This window comes from Aptenodytes forsteri, unplaced genomic scaffold, assembly GCF_000699145.1.
Source record: "Aptenodytes forsteri isolate BGI_AS27 unplaced genomic scaffold, ASM69914v1 Scaffold428, whole genome shotgun sequence".
NCBI lineage: Eukaryota > Metazoa > Chordata > Aves > Sphenisciformes > Spheniscidae > Aptenodytes > Aptenodytes forsteri.
Window position 1 is genome coordinate 646,357 of NW_008794177.1, and position 16,545 is coordinate 662,901.

The following is a 16,545-nucleotide window of genomic DNA, read 5'->3' on the forward strand; positions in this document are numbered from 1 at the left end:
GGTCCCATGGGAGAATTACAGACATTATGTGAATGAAAGGTTACTGTGGAAATGCTAAACTGACTTAACATTATAATGACACCAGTATAATGGAAACCAGTCAGGAAAAGAAAATATTTAGAGAAAGGGCTTCATTGTGGCTGTAGAAGAAAAGCAAATACTGTAATTAAGCAGGGATGGCATTTCTTGCTTTTAAATGTATCTTATTTACACACAAGGGATTTAGAGCTGTCATGTTGAGAAATATGTACTGTATTACACACGGTGATTGTGCCAATGGGCTGCAAAGACAGCTTGTCATCAGCTCAGCTGAAAGGACGGGCACTGGAAGGATGCCCACCAGAGGCAGCAACAGAGATTGAGATGGAAGCTTTTGAGTAAAGAGAGAAACTGGGCATCAGATGACCACTTCAACGGGCCCCTCCAATCCATGTTTGGGAGAATAACTCGGAAGCATAACTGGCTAGACCACAATGTGGTTATGCAATAAGCTCTTTACTCTGCCAGCACCAAAGCCCACAGTATTAAATACTGGAGCATCACTATAACAGACATACATGAAGATGGCCCTTTGCTGAAGAGCTTACGCAAATCAAAAAACATAAGATGACACAAACCCCAAAACACTGAAACAAAAAAGAAAGAAATTAAAGTAGACTATTCTTTAAGGACAGACTGGAGAAAAAAAATATCTTTCCAAAGTCTCAATGTTGAAATACAGCTTGAGGAATAAAGGGAAGAGGGATGCTAGCAGTAAATCTGAATCAAACGGCTCAACACTGGATGAACGAAAGTCTTCCATCATTTCCTCTGTTAGCCATTCCTCAACATCAGATCCCCAGCCCTGCATCAGCAAGGGCACCTGCTTGGAAGTACGGATTTTAGGACCCTGCTTTTTGTACATAATTCCCAATTTTAGTTTTAACTCCACACAAGAGGTAGCATAAAGGTTCAGTCACATTTTAAAGGCTGATAGGGTCTGGCATGTTTTGGTTATCATCTCAGCTGCCTCCTGACTTTAAAAGGCATAAAATAGTTTTCCAGAAGAATCTGGGGCAGTTCTTACAATGACAACAACAAAAATGAGAAGCTCAAATAAATCCAAGAGATGAATAAAGGATTAAATTCAAATTGCATGAACAGTCCTACATCCAATGTTTCTTAACTTTAAGCTGCAAAGTCAAAATTAGAAAAAAAAATTACAGAAGTTTGCAGGCCTGGTTTATAAAAGATACATACAACTTCTGTCAGTGAGAGAAATCTGCAGCATCACAGTTGCCATGACTCCCAAGGGAGCTGTATCACAAAGCTCATACCTATTTTAGCAGTACATACAGGAGCTGATGCATTCAGGAAAGCCGTCCTGTTATTCTAGAACACACAGTGTAAGACATGGGAGCCTGGCCGAAGAGATTTCTGTTACTAAACTTCAGCAGAAGATCCTCCAAAATATCTACATGCATTATTCTGATAGTAGATCACCAACTGCCCACCACCAAGAAAAATAGTTTATTATGGGCAGATATTAGATGTTGCGAAGTATGAGCTTCACAGTCCTGCCTGACAAATACAGATGAAGCATTCGCCAAGTTCCAGTGATCGGTAAAAACATAAAACCTTTGAGCAGTCAATTGTTATCTTAACAGGAGGATAAACTGGCACATACAAGGTCTGTACAGTCCATGGCCCCATCAACTTAGTGAAATCTGGACTCTAATCATTATAATGATCTCCTGGATCCTTTTAGCTCCTTCTCTACCCAGTAAACAAGCACACTCGTGTTCACGGTCTTGAAATCTCAAGACCTTCCCTTCATTGATTTCTGGTTTTAACTTGTGTTCAACTGATGCACGAATTCACTGTTTCATCCTCGGATCCACCCTAAAGCACTTCCACACCAGTTGTGCCAACTTAGGGATTCAGTACGGGTTTTGGTGATGTTTTGCAACTCACTGAACAGCTACTTCGTCATGAGTTGGGCAGTGGATGGAAAGAGAGACAAGCCTCGGTAACATACCTGGATGGCAAAGCAAATCTGCTTCCCTGCTCGTTCACTACTAAGATCTCGACTGCAACTTACGCTTTGTCACTCAGCCCAGACGTTGCGCGGTCACCATGAGACTGCCCGAAGCCAGGGGCCGGGTCTACTGCCAGTGCTCCTCGGCAGCCCTGCACCTGACAGCATTTGGATTTAAACTGCCGCAGGAACATGTCAACCAACATTTCCAAAACAAGCTCAGTCATTCAGAGCTTCTCTTAAAAAAACAACCGTGAGTCTATGAAGCGCTGAAAGGATGAAAGCAACTGAATATTATTAGAGTCCTGTGCAAACTTAGGTCAGGCCAACTTATAGATGCAAAGTATGTACCAACTTACTCACACGCTGATGAGCTACTCTGAACCAGGAATCCTTCAACTCCGTACACTCTGCTTGTGCAAAACATTCAGGAGGACCTTTTCTTTTTTGCATGGATCTGCTACTAAAATTCTGCTCCCTTGAATACAGCAGTTCGCAAAGGAAAATAAAGACTTCTAGCAGACAATGGAAAGGCTTTAAAGAATTTTTTTTAAAAAGATGCTGCCTTTAGCTTTCCCTTTATTTTGTAGCATCATGCACCAAAGAACATTACTTCTGCAGGCACAAGTTCATGCAGAGAACACCGCTTTCACTAAAATAGAACTACTTCAGGTTATGCAACACTCATTAAAATTACAAAACCTCTCAAAAACCTGACCAGCATGTTAAGGCGCACTTGAGCTCTACGTTTGTTAAGTTAGTGGCTGCATCATGCAAACTGGCAGCAAGGAACTCCACAGAAATAGAAACAGGAACAAACTTTCGTGCCTGATGACAAGGCAAAAAGTAAGAGCCCTAAGGGTATGGATAAACTTCCCCAGCCCACCTCAGCAGACTGGAATTCACAGAGATGCCGCCAATTCTTTCTGAGGAAGGTTTAGAATGAGCAGAAGTACAAAAACATTTTTTATTTCATCTCTATCCATACTATATTCTTCATGTCAAAATTCCTATGAACTTCATTAATTCTATGAAATTAATTCCATCTCATTTCCTGTGAGTACAGGGATCTTGTTCGCTGGACAACAGCCAGGGTAAACAGTCCAAAACGCTTACCAGTCCATCCATAGTCTCAGAGACATAAAGTCTTAAAATCTCTATCAGTCCCACTATTGTCTTGTTACAACTCTGCTTTAGTAAAGATTATTATTCTAGAAGGAAGCACATTTTATAGATGTAGCAGTTCAAGGTAGCTTAAGATGAAGTCATTAACCAATTGCAGGAGGAAAAGTAGATGGCTGCAGTTAGCCTGAGGTAGGATTAAAATCAAACCCTGCAACATGACAGCGATCGAGAACATTTCCTACCACAGAAATACTCCCTTTCCCTGCCTGCCAGTGGCATACAGTGCTATTTAGTGATGATGATGATTCACTGTTGCACCGCAGATGAAGGTCACTTTCAGTCTCGGATAACAAGAAGCTAATGTAACTTAACACCAAAAAGTGCAAGTTTACTTAAATATTCTACAATATCTATGTAAAATTAACTCTGAATTAAAAATAAAACTCTGATAAAAAAAAAAAAAAATCAAGAGTTCTGGAACTTAGACCAAGCTGTCAATTCTTCAAACTTTGGGAATTAGCACTGTGAGACAGGCAAGCAGAACTAACAGCCTTCTTAAGATTAGCCAAAAAACCAGTCATGCCACACTCGCTTGTGCCACATAGGATTAACAATTACGTATTCATGCCAATGCACTGACAAATAGCAAGGTCTTGCACGCAAGCTGTCTGGATTACTGCTGCTAGCTCAAATCGCAAACACACACCTTTTTCTTGCCTCTGCTGGCTCATACCAGTGGGTTTCAGCTGCCTTTGTTTCTCTCGGTCTGGAGCAGCAGACCTGGCTGGCAGAGTTGGCACCCCTCTTGACTTTGTGGGTCTCATGTAGCCTTTTATCTGTTCTGCTGCTTTAACTCTCTCTTTCTTTGCCTCCTTCATGGCCTTTTGTTCACATTCCTCTTTTTCTTTAGTCGTGTCTTCAAGTTTATCTACTTCAGGCTTCAACACTGGGGCACCCTTCAGGTGAGCTTCCCCACTGCGAGCAGCATCCTCTTCTGCAGGCTGAGAACGACCCTTATTGTTATCTTCAGGACTTATTTTGGTTGTTTGAGCAGCTGTCAGATTTAAACCAGCAGGCTCTGCTTCAACCGCTTTATTGCCCAAACTGCCTGGGTACTTCAGTGAGATCTGCTCACTCTTCTTGTCTCCATCCAACTCAGCCTCTTCAGCTTTATTCTCCATTAATGCTTCTGCCACAACCTGCGACATGGCTGCTCCTGCTTTGCTCTCTGGTATCGCTGCAGGTTCTGGGGAAACGCAGCCAGTGTCCTTCTCTCCAGAAGAGACAATTGCTTCTTGTTTCTCTGTCCCTTTGGCACCTACAGGAGCTGGTCTATTTTTTGAATCTGCCACCTTCTGAGGAAGGTCTGAGGAAGCGCTGTCATTGTTTTGCTTTTTATCAGCTGTTCTTATTTCTTTATCATCCACCTTTGCCACAGGAGAAAGGTGAACTTCGTCCTTCTTTGATTTAATGTCCTGTTTAACCGAACGGTCCAAAGAAAGTGGTTTATCTGCCTCACTCCCATCCTGGGAACCAGCCTCTTCGGTTTTACCATCTTTCTTTGAAACCTCTTTTCCAGGCTCTTTGTGTCCCAGATTGATCAGCTGCTCGCAAGATTTCTGCGTCTGTATCTCCTTCTTAGCACCACATCCAGGCTCTTTGCTGCTGTTCTCTGCTACCGCTTCAGGAGGAGGAAGCCCCTTACTTCTTGCACCCTCATCTGTCTGCTTTGGGAAGCCAGAATAAACACTGCCAGTGTTATCAGGGCCAGTTACTGCAGTCTGAGCAAAGGATTCAAAGTCGCTTCCTTTATTATTCCAAAGCATTTGAGGGCCAATGGGAAAGTTTTTAATGTTCCTGTTTTCATCTACCAAATCCATGTCTTCCATTCCATATTCCATCTCAGATCCTATGGGAGGCTGTACTTCTCTCCTGTTTGTTTTTGGGTCTAGAAAAACAGGCTGCTCAGAGGCATTTTTAGCCTTTTTACTACTTCCATCATAACCCCTCTTTTTAGATCTATCAGTAACTGTGGCTGAAGTGCGATCTGCCACTGCTGGATGCTCTACGATAGGAAGTCCACCCCCCATGTTGCAAGGAGTGGGACTTTCTGCTTCAGCTTTGTCAGTTATCTCCATGTCACGAGGAGGAAACATCTCTGCACCTGCTTTATGCTCCAGAAGACATGGCTGCTGCACATTAACCTCCATCTTTTTGCATTTCTCTTTATTACTTGTGTGTGATTTTTCTGGCTCCAGAGGTATAGCAGGAGCTTGTACTTTTATAGTATCAGTTAGGTCATCTAGCAGACTTGCGGAAGTACTGGAATTAGTCTCTTTGCTTTTATCGAAAGACTGAGTTTGTTTAATATTTCCCACCTCTTCACCTACTGCAGGGATGTTACCTGGACCCAGTGCAACAGAGTGCTCAAGACTATTTTCAGCCTTTTTGCCTTTCACGTCTCTACTTTTTTTCTTAGGCTTGTCCATCACCCGTTCCCTGGTGGGACTGTGTGCCACAGCTGCATCTGTCCTGTGCTCTGGGAGAGGCTTGGATGTATCTAGTTCCTTAACTTTATTCAAGGGCCAAGTTTCTTTAGTGTTGACTATTTCTGGGTCTGCTGTTTCTATTTTATGACCCGAAAGAACCGGCTGATCAGAGAAACTTCTTCTGTGGCCACCCTGTATTTCAGGCTCTTCCAGCACCTCTTTGGTTATACCTGTGAGATTCTCCAGCAAAAGCTCTCTTTCAAAACCAGACACCTTATCTTTATCAAAGGTCATTTCTTTTGTGCTTCCAGCCACCTTCTCTTTGCTTGAAAGATTGCTTGTTTCCACCCCAGCATCCAGGACAGCTGCCTGCCCCAAAGGACTTTTTTCAGGTTTTTTTCTTCTCCCATCACTACACCTTTTTCTAGGTTTGTCTGCCACCACTGTTGCATCAGAATTTACCAGAACTGATTCACTTACAGAAGTAATTCCAGCCTCTTTGCCCTTATTAATCAAATTTACCTCTTTTGTTTCGCTGATCGTGTCAGCCATAGCAAGATGCTTTGCTTCCTCCCTCCTACCCTCCAGCAGGAATGGTTGGTCTAAAGCACCCAAATCAGCTACTTCATTTTTCCCAACGCTTTCTTTAGGCTTCTCTGTTACCAGTTCAATTGACCTTTGCATTTTAGTTACATTTGATGTATTCTCCTGAAAACACTCAGCAGTAATACAGCCCCTCTCTCTGCCTTTATCACTAACTTCCTTAGTTTTATCAGTTATGTCAGGAAAACTACTTGGGTCCATCTTATTCTCAAGAAAAGGCTGCTGGAAAAAACTTCTTTCACCTTTTTTACCTCTTCCATCACTACCTCTTTTTTTTGGCTTGTCTGCAGGATAAGCATGTGTAGTGCTTACTGACAGAGGTCCTCTTGCAGTAAAACCTCTGCCTTTATCAGGGAAAGTTGTTTCTTTTATAGTCTCATCTGTCCTCACTCCATCAGTAAGTTTGCTTACATCCTCCGAAAGCATCATCTGCTCAGAGAAGCTTTTGATTTTTTTTACTTTCCCTTCACCACGCTTTTTTTTAGGTCTGTCCATCCCATGTGCAATATTGGGATCTTTTCCAGTCTGCTGCTCTACCGTAATAAATCCTTTCCCTTTGTTTTTATCAGGGGAATCTGCTACCATCACTCTGTCCACTGCTTCAGCAGAGGCGGGATGTTTGGTTGCATCAGACTTAACTGACAGAAGAAATGGCTGCTCTGAAAAACTGTCAGCCTTTCTGTTTTGCAAAGCAGTAACTTCCTCAGGTTTTGGTAAAACTAATGGTGTAATAGGCGTTTTAGTAGTATCTGTTGGAGTCTTCAATACTCCCTCTGCATTACTGAAGTCAACAGCCATGCGCTTATCAGACGACACTGTTTTAGTTCCATCAGCTGCTTTTGGCTCGTTAGGAAGCTTGTCCGATGGGGCCGCAGCCTCTAGAAGAGCAGGCTGTTTGAGGGATTCATTTTCAACCCCTTTGCTTTTTTCACAACTACCTCTTTTCTTTGCTGCTTCTTCCAGTGACGCACTGGAAGTCTGAAGCTCATGGTGGACAGTGTCACTGAATGCTTCACACCTGGGAGATGTGCATTTAGCTTCCGTATCTTTATCAGAAAGGAGCAATTCCGAAGGTTTGGTCTCTAAAGCAGCTTCTACTTTGCTTAGATTGATCGCTTCTGAAAGAGGTGGCATCAGGTCAGCACATTTTGACTCCTTATACTCCCTCTTCTCATTTTTATCAAGAAAATCTCTTTCCATAGGCTTGGTTGGCACCTTTGCTGTAACAGATTCCCCCACCTTAGTCTTGCCTACCTGCTGCAAGGGAACCTCTTTTCTTTTGCCTTTAGATTGCAACATCAAACTGTCACCTCTCATTCCTTCTGTTTTAACGACATCCCCATTTTTTGCATCCAACACAGATTCTAACGGTATGCTGGGCTTTTGGGCCTGCTGTCCTGGTGCTGGCACTGAGAAGGCATTTTGCTCATCCAGGATATGACTTCCAGTTATTATTTTAGCATCCTTTGGCATATGTGAAACTCTGCTTCCTGAGGCAATTGACTGCTCTTTGCGAGCTTCAGCAGGCATTACGGGACAGACATCTGTTTTTTGCAATTCAACAGCAAATGGAGAATTTCTAGGAGCTTTTGAGACTGTTACATTTTCATCCCAGAACTCCATTGTTCTTGGCAGCTGGTTTCTCTTTTGTTTTGGTTTCTTTTTCTTTTTCTTCACAACGGCCAGAGAACCTTCCAAATGCCAGCTCTCCCTTGGTACATCTCTGCAGCTCTCCACAAACTCCGACAGCACACTGGATGGCTGCTCAGCTGCCTTTTTATGTGAAACCCTAGTGCGAGGGGATGTTCCAGCAACACATCCAAGTTCCACTACAGAATAGGGGTCTACTTTTGGGTCAGTACTCTTCTGTTGTGGGAGACTAATTATTAGACGTTCCTCTGGTACATCTGTAATAGGCACTGGTGCAGGTTTTGCTCTGCCAAACCTGCGTTCACTTGATTTGTTAGCTTGCCTTATTTGTGCAGTAGGTAGACCTGGAATACAGGAAGCCTGCTCAAACATCAAAGCGACTATTTGCTTTATAAAAAAATAACTATAGTATATATGTGATTTTAGCCATCTAAAACAGTCCATACAGTCATATATGCAGAATTTTCCAGCACTGATACCACACTAATTCTAAAGCCACCTCAGTAGGGCTGGGATAGACATTTACACGCAAAATCTATTTAAACAACTACTGATAAATACGTCAATGCTATTTAAAAATACATAATTCCTGATACATGCTCTTACCCCACCAAAAAGCAACAGTTCTTTTAAGGACATGCTATCGCTTTTTTAAAATGCATTAAGGATCCATTTTGTCTTAGCAAGACAAGATAACAGATCTACTTTTTATATCTCTAGCTGGCATCCTTCCAAAATGTGAAAATAGAAGTTTAGCGGAAAGACGAGACTAGGGAAGAGAGAAGGGGCATAATGGGGAAGGGGGAGCAAGAGAGCTGAGTTTCCCACAGCACCCACGGTGGAAGCAGGGGAAGGCAGAACCTCCGTAACAGAAGTCATTTGCTGTACTCCGTTATAGGCAGCGCTAGGTTTCCTTAGCTACAAGCCACTGATTTTAAAGAGAGCATCAGTCATTTGTCAGTGCCCTGGCCCACAAATCAGCCTCCAGTCACAAGTGGAAGCAGTAACAGCTCATTGGAGAGGCTGGGTTAGCAGAGCAGGAAAAAAATTACATTTTCCTTTGGTAATTACAAAACTCAATTTGGAAGGAGGTCTTTACTAGGAGTATTGTAATACAAATTAATGGTCCTTTTTAATACCAAAATAAAAAGCTAGCTGTAATGGCAAAAAGATGGTGAGCTTTTAAATTCTACAGCAGAAAAGATATAAGTCAGTCCCAGTGACAAAGTACTAGTAGCACCCATATTTGGGCTTTTAGTCCGGTGAACATGGAGGGGAAAAGAGTATTTAAGAGGGCAGGGATTAGAGGCAAAATGCAACCAGAATCACCGATGAATGCAAAGAACCGCACAGCTGTTTGGTGCAAAAAAGATTTCTGCTTGCTCAAGTGGCAACGCAGTCAGTAGGAAAAGGTGAAGAGTTCACAGAGGATATTTCCATTCTGAAATTGAATTATTATTTATATTCTACCTGTGGGCTCTTGCAGGGTTTTTTCTTGCTGAGATTCTGCATGTTGGACATGGTTGTGTTCAGCCTCCTCCTTTTGTTTCTCTGTAACAATAACATCCACAGTAGTAACAGATTTTTCTTGAAGGAGGTCTTTATTTTCTAGTGCAACGGCTTCTTTTGCTTCTACTGGAACTGAAATATGAAAAATATGAATAGAATGCTTCAGTCCTTATGAATACAGGCAACCTGCAGTTTAAAAGCAAGCCCTTGGAAAGGGTACAGGTTTTATTTTATTTTTAATAGGAATGAAGTTTATAAGATATGGTAGTCTACTATGTATTATCTCCTCACAATCCCATTTTAAGCAGCAATTTTATATTTTGGCAGACATGCCAAGGTGGAGGTAAAACATGAAACAAAGACTGTCTTGGGACTTAAGCACAGGGTAAGGGTTTGGGGTTTTTTTTTTCCCCTCTTCGTAATCAACCGAATTCAAACTATACTAGCTTCCCACTGGAATTAAAATCCAGAATATACTCCAGTATCAGTCTGGAATCCCTATGTAATGCTAATCATCTAGTATTCATATATACCTTAGAATATATTAATGCAGACACTACAAAATTCCTAGCTATACATAATTATAACAAGTTTTAATTTGTAAGACATAATTACACTGGAGAACAGTTCTATATGTAACTAATTTTATTTAAGTTTTAAATAGAAATAAAAACTATGACAGACATTGGTACAACAACTATGGACGAGGAAGAAAAAGACAAGTCATATGATGGTAATTTCAAATGTTAAGACTACCATCTATTTATAACAGTCCCCATGTTAGCACACACTAATAACCTTCTTGAAATTAAACCTTTGCTGTTTTTTCCTTGATAAGGACAGGAGAACAGTGTCCGTGAGAAAGAACTTAGGTGGCAGGGCAGAATTAGCTGATAGGAACGTGCTGGCTCCAGTTTTATACTGTGGTTTGCATTTCTCACCTGCCGGTTCTGAAAGATGGTTAGTCTGTTCTGGAAGATGCTCTTCATGGTGGCTGGGCAGTGGTCTGCTGTCTTTAGCTTTCTCTAAAAGATCAACACAAGCTTCTGGGACTTTTGATTCTTGTTCCACGTTTACAGTGGCTTCTGCAAACAGAATGTAAAGAATAAAAATCCATATTGTTTTTAATTTAGACCAGATTAGGCAAGATTAAAAAAAAACCCCACACTTCCTCACCTATCTTCCACAAGAAACTAAAGGTTTTCCTCACTTTCAAAACAGTGGTAATCTGCTTTTTAAGATCACTTTCTACCAGCTCTCCCCCTCCTGAAAGTCTAAGTGTTCTGCTAAAGCAAATCTTCCTGTATTGTCTGGGATTTACTCTTTCATTCACGCACCTATGCCTCAGTTACTATATTCTAGTAGGGATTTTTTTTTTTGTTGAAACGTCTCTTTTGAAATTTATTCCTATCATTAAACTAGAGAGTATTAGAAAGTAAGAAAGGAAAGAAAATATCTCACTCCAACTCTTTCTGCAATCAATCCACATACACTGCCTCTGCCCGGTACTATTTGTTATATTTTGACGGTCATTTTCTCTCTGAAGGTACAGTGTCCTTTGAGAAATCTATGCAGCACAGAAAATCCATTGTCCACCACATGGAAAAAACCAAAATGCCTGCCTCGCCATTTCAACGCCTATAGTCATTCCAAAGAAATGTTACCAAATTATCAACAAACCTTATCAGTCTATTCAGAAACTATTTTCAAGATAAGAAGCTTTGTTTGAAAACAGTGTCCTACAGGATTTGCAGAGATTTCAGTATATGCTGAGGACGATAGCGATACAAAAGTAAGTACTAACAAGGATTAACTAAAATGTCTCTATGGCTGTCCTAAAAAAACCATACATCACTGCTAAGAATGCCAAGTAAAAAAAACCCCAAACATCAAGATATTCTAGTTTTATATTTTATAAGCAAAAAATCCTTGTGAAACACTTCCTCTGTCTGTATCTTGACAGCAGAACTGAGCTCTGCTTAAGATGTCTTGTGCAAGGCATATCATCATCTTAACTACTAAAAAAATATGCGATTTGAGTCTTACGACAATTGTGCATCCATATATGCGTTTTATTTGAGTCTTACGACAATTGTGCATCCATGTAGCCATCGCTATGTGCTACCAGGAGTGCTGCTGCTAGTGCTATGCCAACTTAGGGCGGCCTTCTCACACCACTTTCCATGCTGTTTCAAGCCTGAACGAAGCTTCCAGGCATACACGCTCACCTGCAGGAGGCTTGTCGAAGGGTGACTTGTCTTGCTCAAGAGAAGACTCAGATGTCATCAGCTCTTCAGATGCAGCAACCTTGGTGTCAGCTACAGAGACAGACTTAGCTTCTGCAGAGGCAAACCCAGAATCCACGGCAGGAAGAGGCTTGGCTTCTGCTACAGGAGCAAACCCAGAATGCATAGCATGATGATGGTTGACTTCTGCTGCAGGGGCAAACTCTGCATCTGCTGCTGGTGCAAACTCAGAATCCATAGCATGATGTGATTTAGTATCTGCTGCTGGGGCAAACGCCAAATCCATAGCATGGTGAGATTCTGCATCTGCTGCTGGGGCAAATGCGAAATCCATAGCATGATGAGATTTAGTATCTGCTGCTGGGGCAAATGCGAAATCCATACCATGGTGAGATTCCGCATCTGCTGCTGGGGCAAATGCAAAGTCCATAGCATGGTGAGATTCTGCATCTGCTGCTGGGGCAAACCCTGCGTCTTCTTCTGGGGCAAACTCCAAATCCGTAGCATAGTGGGACATAGCATCTGCTGCCGGGGTGAAGCCAGTATCTGCCACTGGGGCGGATGCATCATTGATAACATTAGGAGGCTTGGCTTCTGGTGCAGGAGCAAACCCAACATCCATAGCCTGAAGAGGGTTGGCTTCTGCTGTAGGTGCAAACCCAGCATCCATAGCCTGAAGAGGGTTAGCTTCTGCTGTAGGTGCAAACCCAGCATCCAGAGTTTGAGGAGGCTTGGTGTCTCCTGCAAGAACGGACCCAGCTTTTTCTGCAGAAACGGACATGACATCCAAGGCAGGAACACACACTGCATCTGCTACAGAAACACAGGTCACAGAAATCAACAAAAAAAAATTCAGAATGTAAACACCTGACAGTGTGGTTTTATGACTAGAGAAGACAGGGCTTTCGCTCCCTGTCTTCTTGTCTTTCAGCATCGCTTACTCCCCCCGCTTACGCCAGTGCACTCAAGTTGCACTAGTCTTTATGACACCCCTCAACGCACCCAAGTACTTTTCCTACTGCAGCTTCACGTACCTTGTTTTGTATCCTTGACTACAGTGTTAGACATCTGTCTGCTCCTAACATACATCAGCCAAAAGATGCGTTGTTTTCGTTTAAAAACTACCTGATGCTACGTAGCTGGCAAGAGGCCAGAGCTGCTGGGTCCACTGCGAGCAACACATTCCAACAGAATATACACAGGAATCACAATGAGGGTTTTTTCCTATATAGCAGGACACCGAAACTTTTGGTGTCACCTTTATGAGCCCAGCTGTGTATTTCAACAGCGGAAAAAGTCCTGAAACGTTCCAGAGCCATACACACTTCATTTTAAATATTGTTTATGCTGTTCACGGGTGGTATGGTGCTGCAACTTGAGCAGAAGCATTGGCACTCTTGACACAAAAGACACTGCCATCCAGTGAATCACCAGCTGCCCTTTATTCTTTCATGCCCAACTTGGCCTCATTCATTTTTTACATAATAGCTACTAAACACTGAGCTGTTAGTTTCAAAATAACATTTGTCAGTTCACAGTACAGTCAAACCTCTGCATTTAAGTTAGCATTTTCATAAGATCCCCTTAAAGGAGTTTTTTCAGTCAGTTTTAGCTTAATATTTCAGCTGTCTAGAGGCAAGTTTTTACAATTATCAAAAGCCTGAAGCACTAGATTTCTCTCCTGCAGCTATTAATTTCAACAGCCCCAAGCACTACCCATACTCTGTGTGATGCAGCGTGGTGACCTGAACGTCTCAGATATATTGCTGAGTAGATGTTAAAAAAAAATTTCTACTGATTGTTTGAGTCATATCTAAAAATATCCTCCCCAAACAATGGAAAAATACATTAAATCTTAAATTAAGATACTTAAACTGAATAAGGAAAGAAATAGGAAAAACTGAAAAGTCCCTTTTAAAATAGCACTTCAGGATCCATTTAGACAAAACCAATATTCCAGTGAACCAAACCAAAAAGATCCATTATGCACTAGCTTTCATTTGGTTTTGCCTTTTTTTTTTTTTAAGTGATATCATGATACTCTCCGAAATAAAATTTAAAGATTGTGATTTTACAGAAGAAAAAGACAGTAAAGAAATAGATATTAAAAGCAGTATGGATGTTCCCTGGTGAATCATGGAAAGTACTGGAATAAAGCATAAAGAAACCGGACAAAGGTTGGTGCCAAATGTACCAGGAGTCTGATGTTGTATATAAATACCTTAAAACCTCTGTTTTAAAGAGAGTATTTAAAGTGGAGAGTTTTCAAGGTATTTATATATAGCACCAGACTCGTGGTATAACCACGTTCTTGACACACCTTAGCATTTTTCTGGAGCTAAAATTCTGAGAAAGTAAAGAATCATTAAATCAGTTATTGGATTGTCACACAAGAGTTGAAAAGTCAAGTAAGTAGACTTGCTATTTCTCACCAACACAACTCGGGTATCATAAACCTTTAGCCACAATGGAATTTGTTAATACCTTGCTGTGTTTCCTCCAGAAGAGGCAATCCCAGGTCTTTTTCCACCATTACAGCTTGCTCATGAAGGGCCTAAACCCAGCACCAATCTTTAGACTGGGGCAACTTTACCTGATGCTGCATCTTTTGGTCCATCAGTAGCTTCAGCCTCTCCTAGGGATGCTGTTACTGCAGTAGGAACAAAACCAGGAGCCACTGCTGCAGGGCTTTCCGGCAAATTCGGCTTTATTGCTTCAGTCACCGTGGGGGGCACTGGGCATACAAAACGAAGTTTGATTAAGTGCTCAGATCGTAGCAAACAGCTTTCTCTTCTGGAGTTGCCAGGATGTGAATCACCCTCTCAAGGTGCTGCCTGGTCTGTGCTGCCTGCAGCAGCAACCCTGATGAGTAAGCTCCTCCACTTCAGCATCCCAGTAGGATCAGACCAAAACAGAATCGGTTTTTATTTTCAATTTTCAGAAGATTAGTTTGTGTAATACCTAGGAAAACACTTGTATCTTGAGAGAAGCAACTGCTGTGACAAAGTCGAGGAACGTTCAGTTACAAAGCATCCCAGTTCTAGCCTGAGCCCTAGGTAGAGCCACCAGCTCCAGAAACACTTTCTACCTAGGACCAGTGTTAAACTACTCTCTTCTTTGCTTGTTCACCAAAATCGGCAATAAAGATCCCATTATGGATCAAATATTGTAATATACATGCAACCGCAACAGAATTTTGTCTCAATGGAGCTTCAAAGATTTAACTGTAACCAGAATCTAAAGATAATTGAACAGAATACACAGGTTTGCAATTAGAATTTAGTTTAAAATTCTGTTGATTATGCATGAGCCAAAGTTATGTTTGTTGGTGCCCTCAGCTGCACCGACCCTCAGAAGCAGTAAACACAAGTGCTCTGACTTACCACTCAAGTCAGCAGATTTGACTCTCAGTGTGTACAAAGACTAGAATCCTTGACTGTAGTAAAGTTCCAGTTTTACAGTTTCTTTTCAAGAGTAAATTTTATTCACCCTATTTATTATTTTAGTGCCAAGTAATGCTTGAACACGCATCCCAACTGGAAATTAAGGTACGTTCACTGTAATGGAGACATACAGAATGGAGACACAGTCTGGAATCTACAGAGCTTGCTACTGAATGTTGTTGGGTTTTTTTGCACACATCTGCATCTGCTAACTTAATTCCCCAAAACCCATGAAAGGGCATATTTGCAGTGGGTTAAAGCCCTGCGACATGATATGCCCCAAAAGGGCATGCCACTAATATCTACTGACAGTTGGACTTGGAACTGCATATATTAAATTTGTTACCCTAAATTAGAAGTAAACTGTCTACATAAATGCAGGGTTCTCCCCACCCCTTACAGCACTAAACCAGAAAATGTGTTAAGTAACATCTCTCAAAAACACGCATTTCTATTCTAAATTGATTTGAGAACCAGAAACAGTGTTTTTCTTGGTCAGGTCCCACTTCACTCCATTAGTGTCTTTTGTTTCTTGAAAAGGCAGGCAAGAGAAGCTCTGCTTCTGCTGTTCAGAAACTCCCTATAGACAGTTCCTGCAGATCAAGTCAAAACTATTTTTACCTGGTGGCTCAACAAAGAAAGAGGCATCTGGTCCCTTCACATCATGCTGAGCTCCCATCCAATGTTCTTCAGGCACTATGGAAAACAAACACATTTAGTTCTGCCACCGACACTAACGCTGCTTTATTTTTTCAGTTGAAGGTATTGACTCTGCTGTGTTGTGAGTTCATTCTCAGGTAACTTACCAGTTCCCTTTAAGAATGGTACCGAAACATCATGTTCTTCTGTGATTACTGCTAGTGAAAACTTGCATCAGAGAAGAGTTATAACCAGCACTGACCCCAAGACCCAACAGAGCAGGTTCTTTGCTCAATTCTTCTGGGCAACTGGCTCTAGATGGCCCTGCTTGAGCAGGGGGGTTGGACGAGATGCATCAGTGTTGCGTCAATGATAACTTCCTTCTCCAAGTTGCTAGTGAAAACTTGCATCAGAGAAGAGTTATAACCAGCACTGACCCCAAGACCCAACAGAGCAGGTTCTTTGCTCAATTCTTCTGGGCAACTGGCTCTAGATGGCCCTGCTTGAGCAGGGGGGTTGGACGAGATGCATCAGTGTTGCGTCAATGATAACTTCCTTCTCCAAGTGGCAGAGGAGCCAATGAGGAGAGGTGCTATGCTGCACCTTGTTCTCACCAACAGTGAGGGGCTGGTGGGGAATGTGAAGCTCAAGGGCAGCCTGGGCTGCAGTGACCACGAAATGGTGGAGTTCAAGATCTTTAGGGCACCGAGGAGGGTGCACAGCAAGCTCACTACCCTGGACTTCAGGAGAGCAGACTTTGGCCTCTTCAGGCATCTGCTTGGTGGAGTGCCATGGGACAAAGCCCTGGAGGGAAGAGGGGCCCA

At 42.1% G+C, this 16,545-nt stretch overlaps 1 protein-coding gene across 4 annotated transcripts in view; it reads right to left on the reverse strand.

Moving 5' to 3' along the window:
• MAP4 (microtubule associated protein 4) overlaps positions 1-16,545 on the reverse strand; it is a 161,291-nt gene that overhangs the window by 44,606 nt on the left and 100,140 nt on the right. For all 4 annotated transcript variants that reach the window (XM_009284554.2, XM_009284546.2, XM_009284539.2 and 1 more), the window contains exons 8-13: positions 15,704-15,778; positions 14,233-14,373; positions 11,622-12,452; positions 10,335-10,478; positions 9,355-9,525; positions 3,849-8,228 (exon numbers count right to left, since the gene is read on the reverse strand). In XM_009284554.2, the coding sequence (XP_009282829.1) occupies positions 3,849-8,228; positions 9,355-9,525; positions 10,335-10,478; positions 11,622-12,452; positions 14,233-14,373; positions 15,704-15,778 (5,742 nt within the window). The remainder of the gene's footprint in view (positions 1-3,848; positions 8,229-9,354; positions 9,526-10,334; positions 10,479-11,621; positions 12,453-14,232; positions 14,374-15,703; positions 15,779-16,545) is intronic.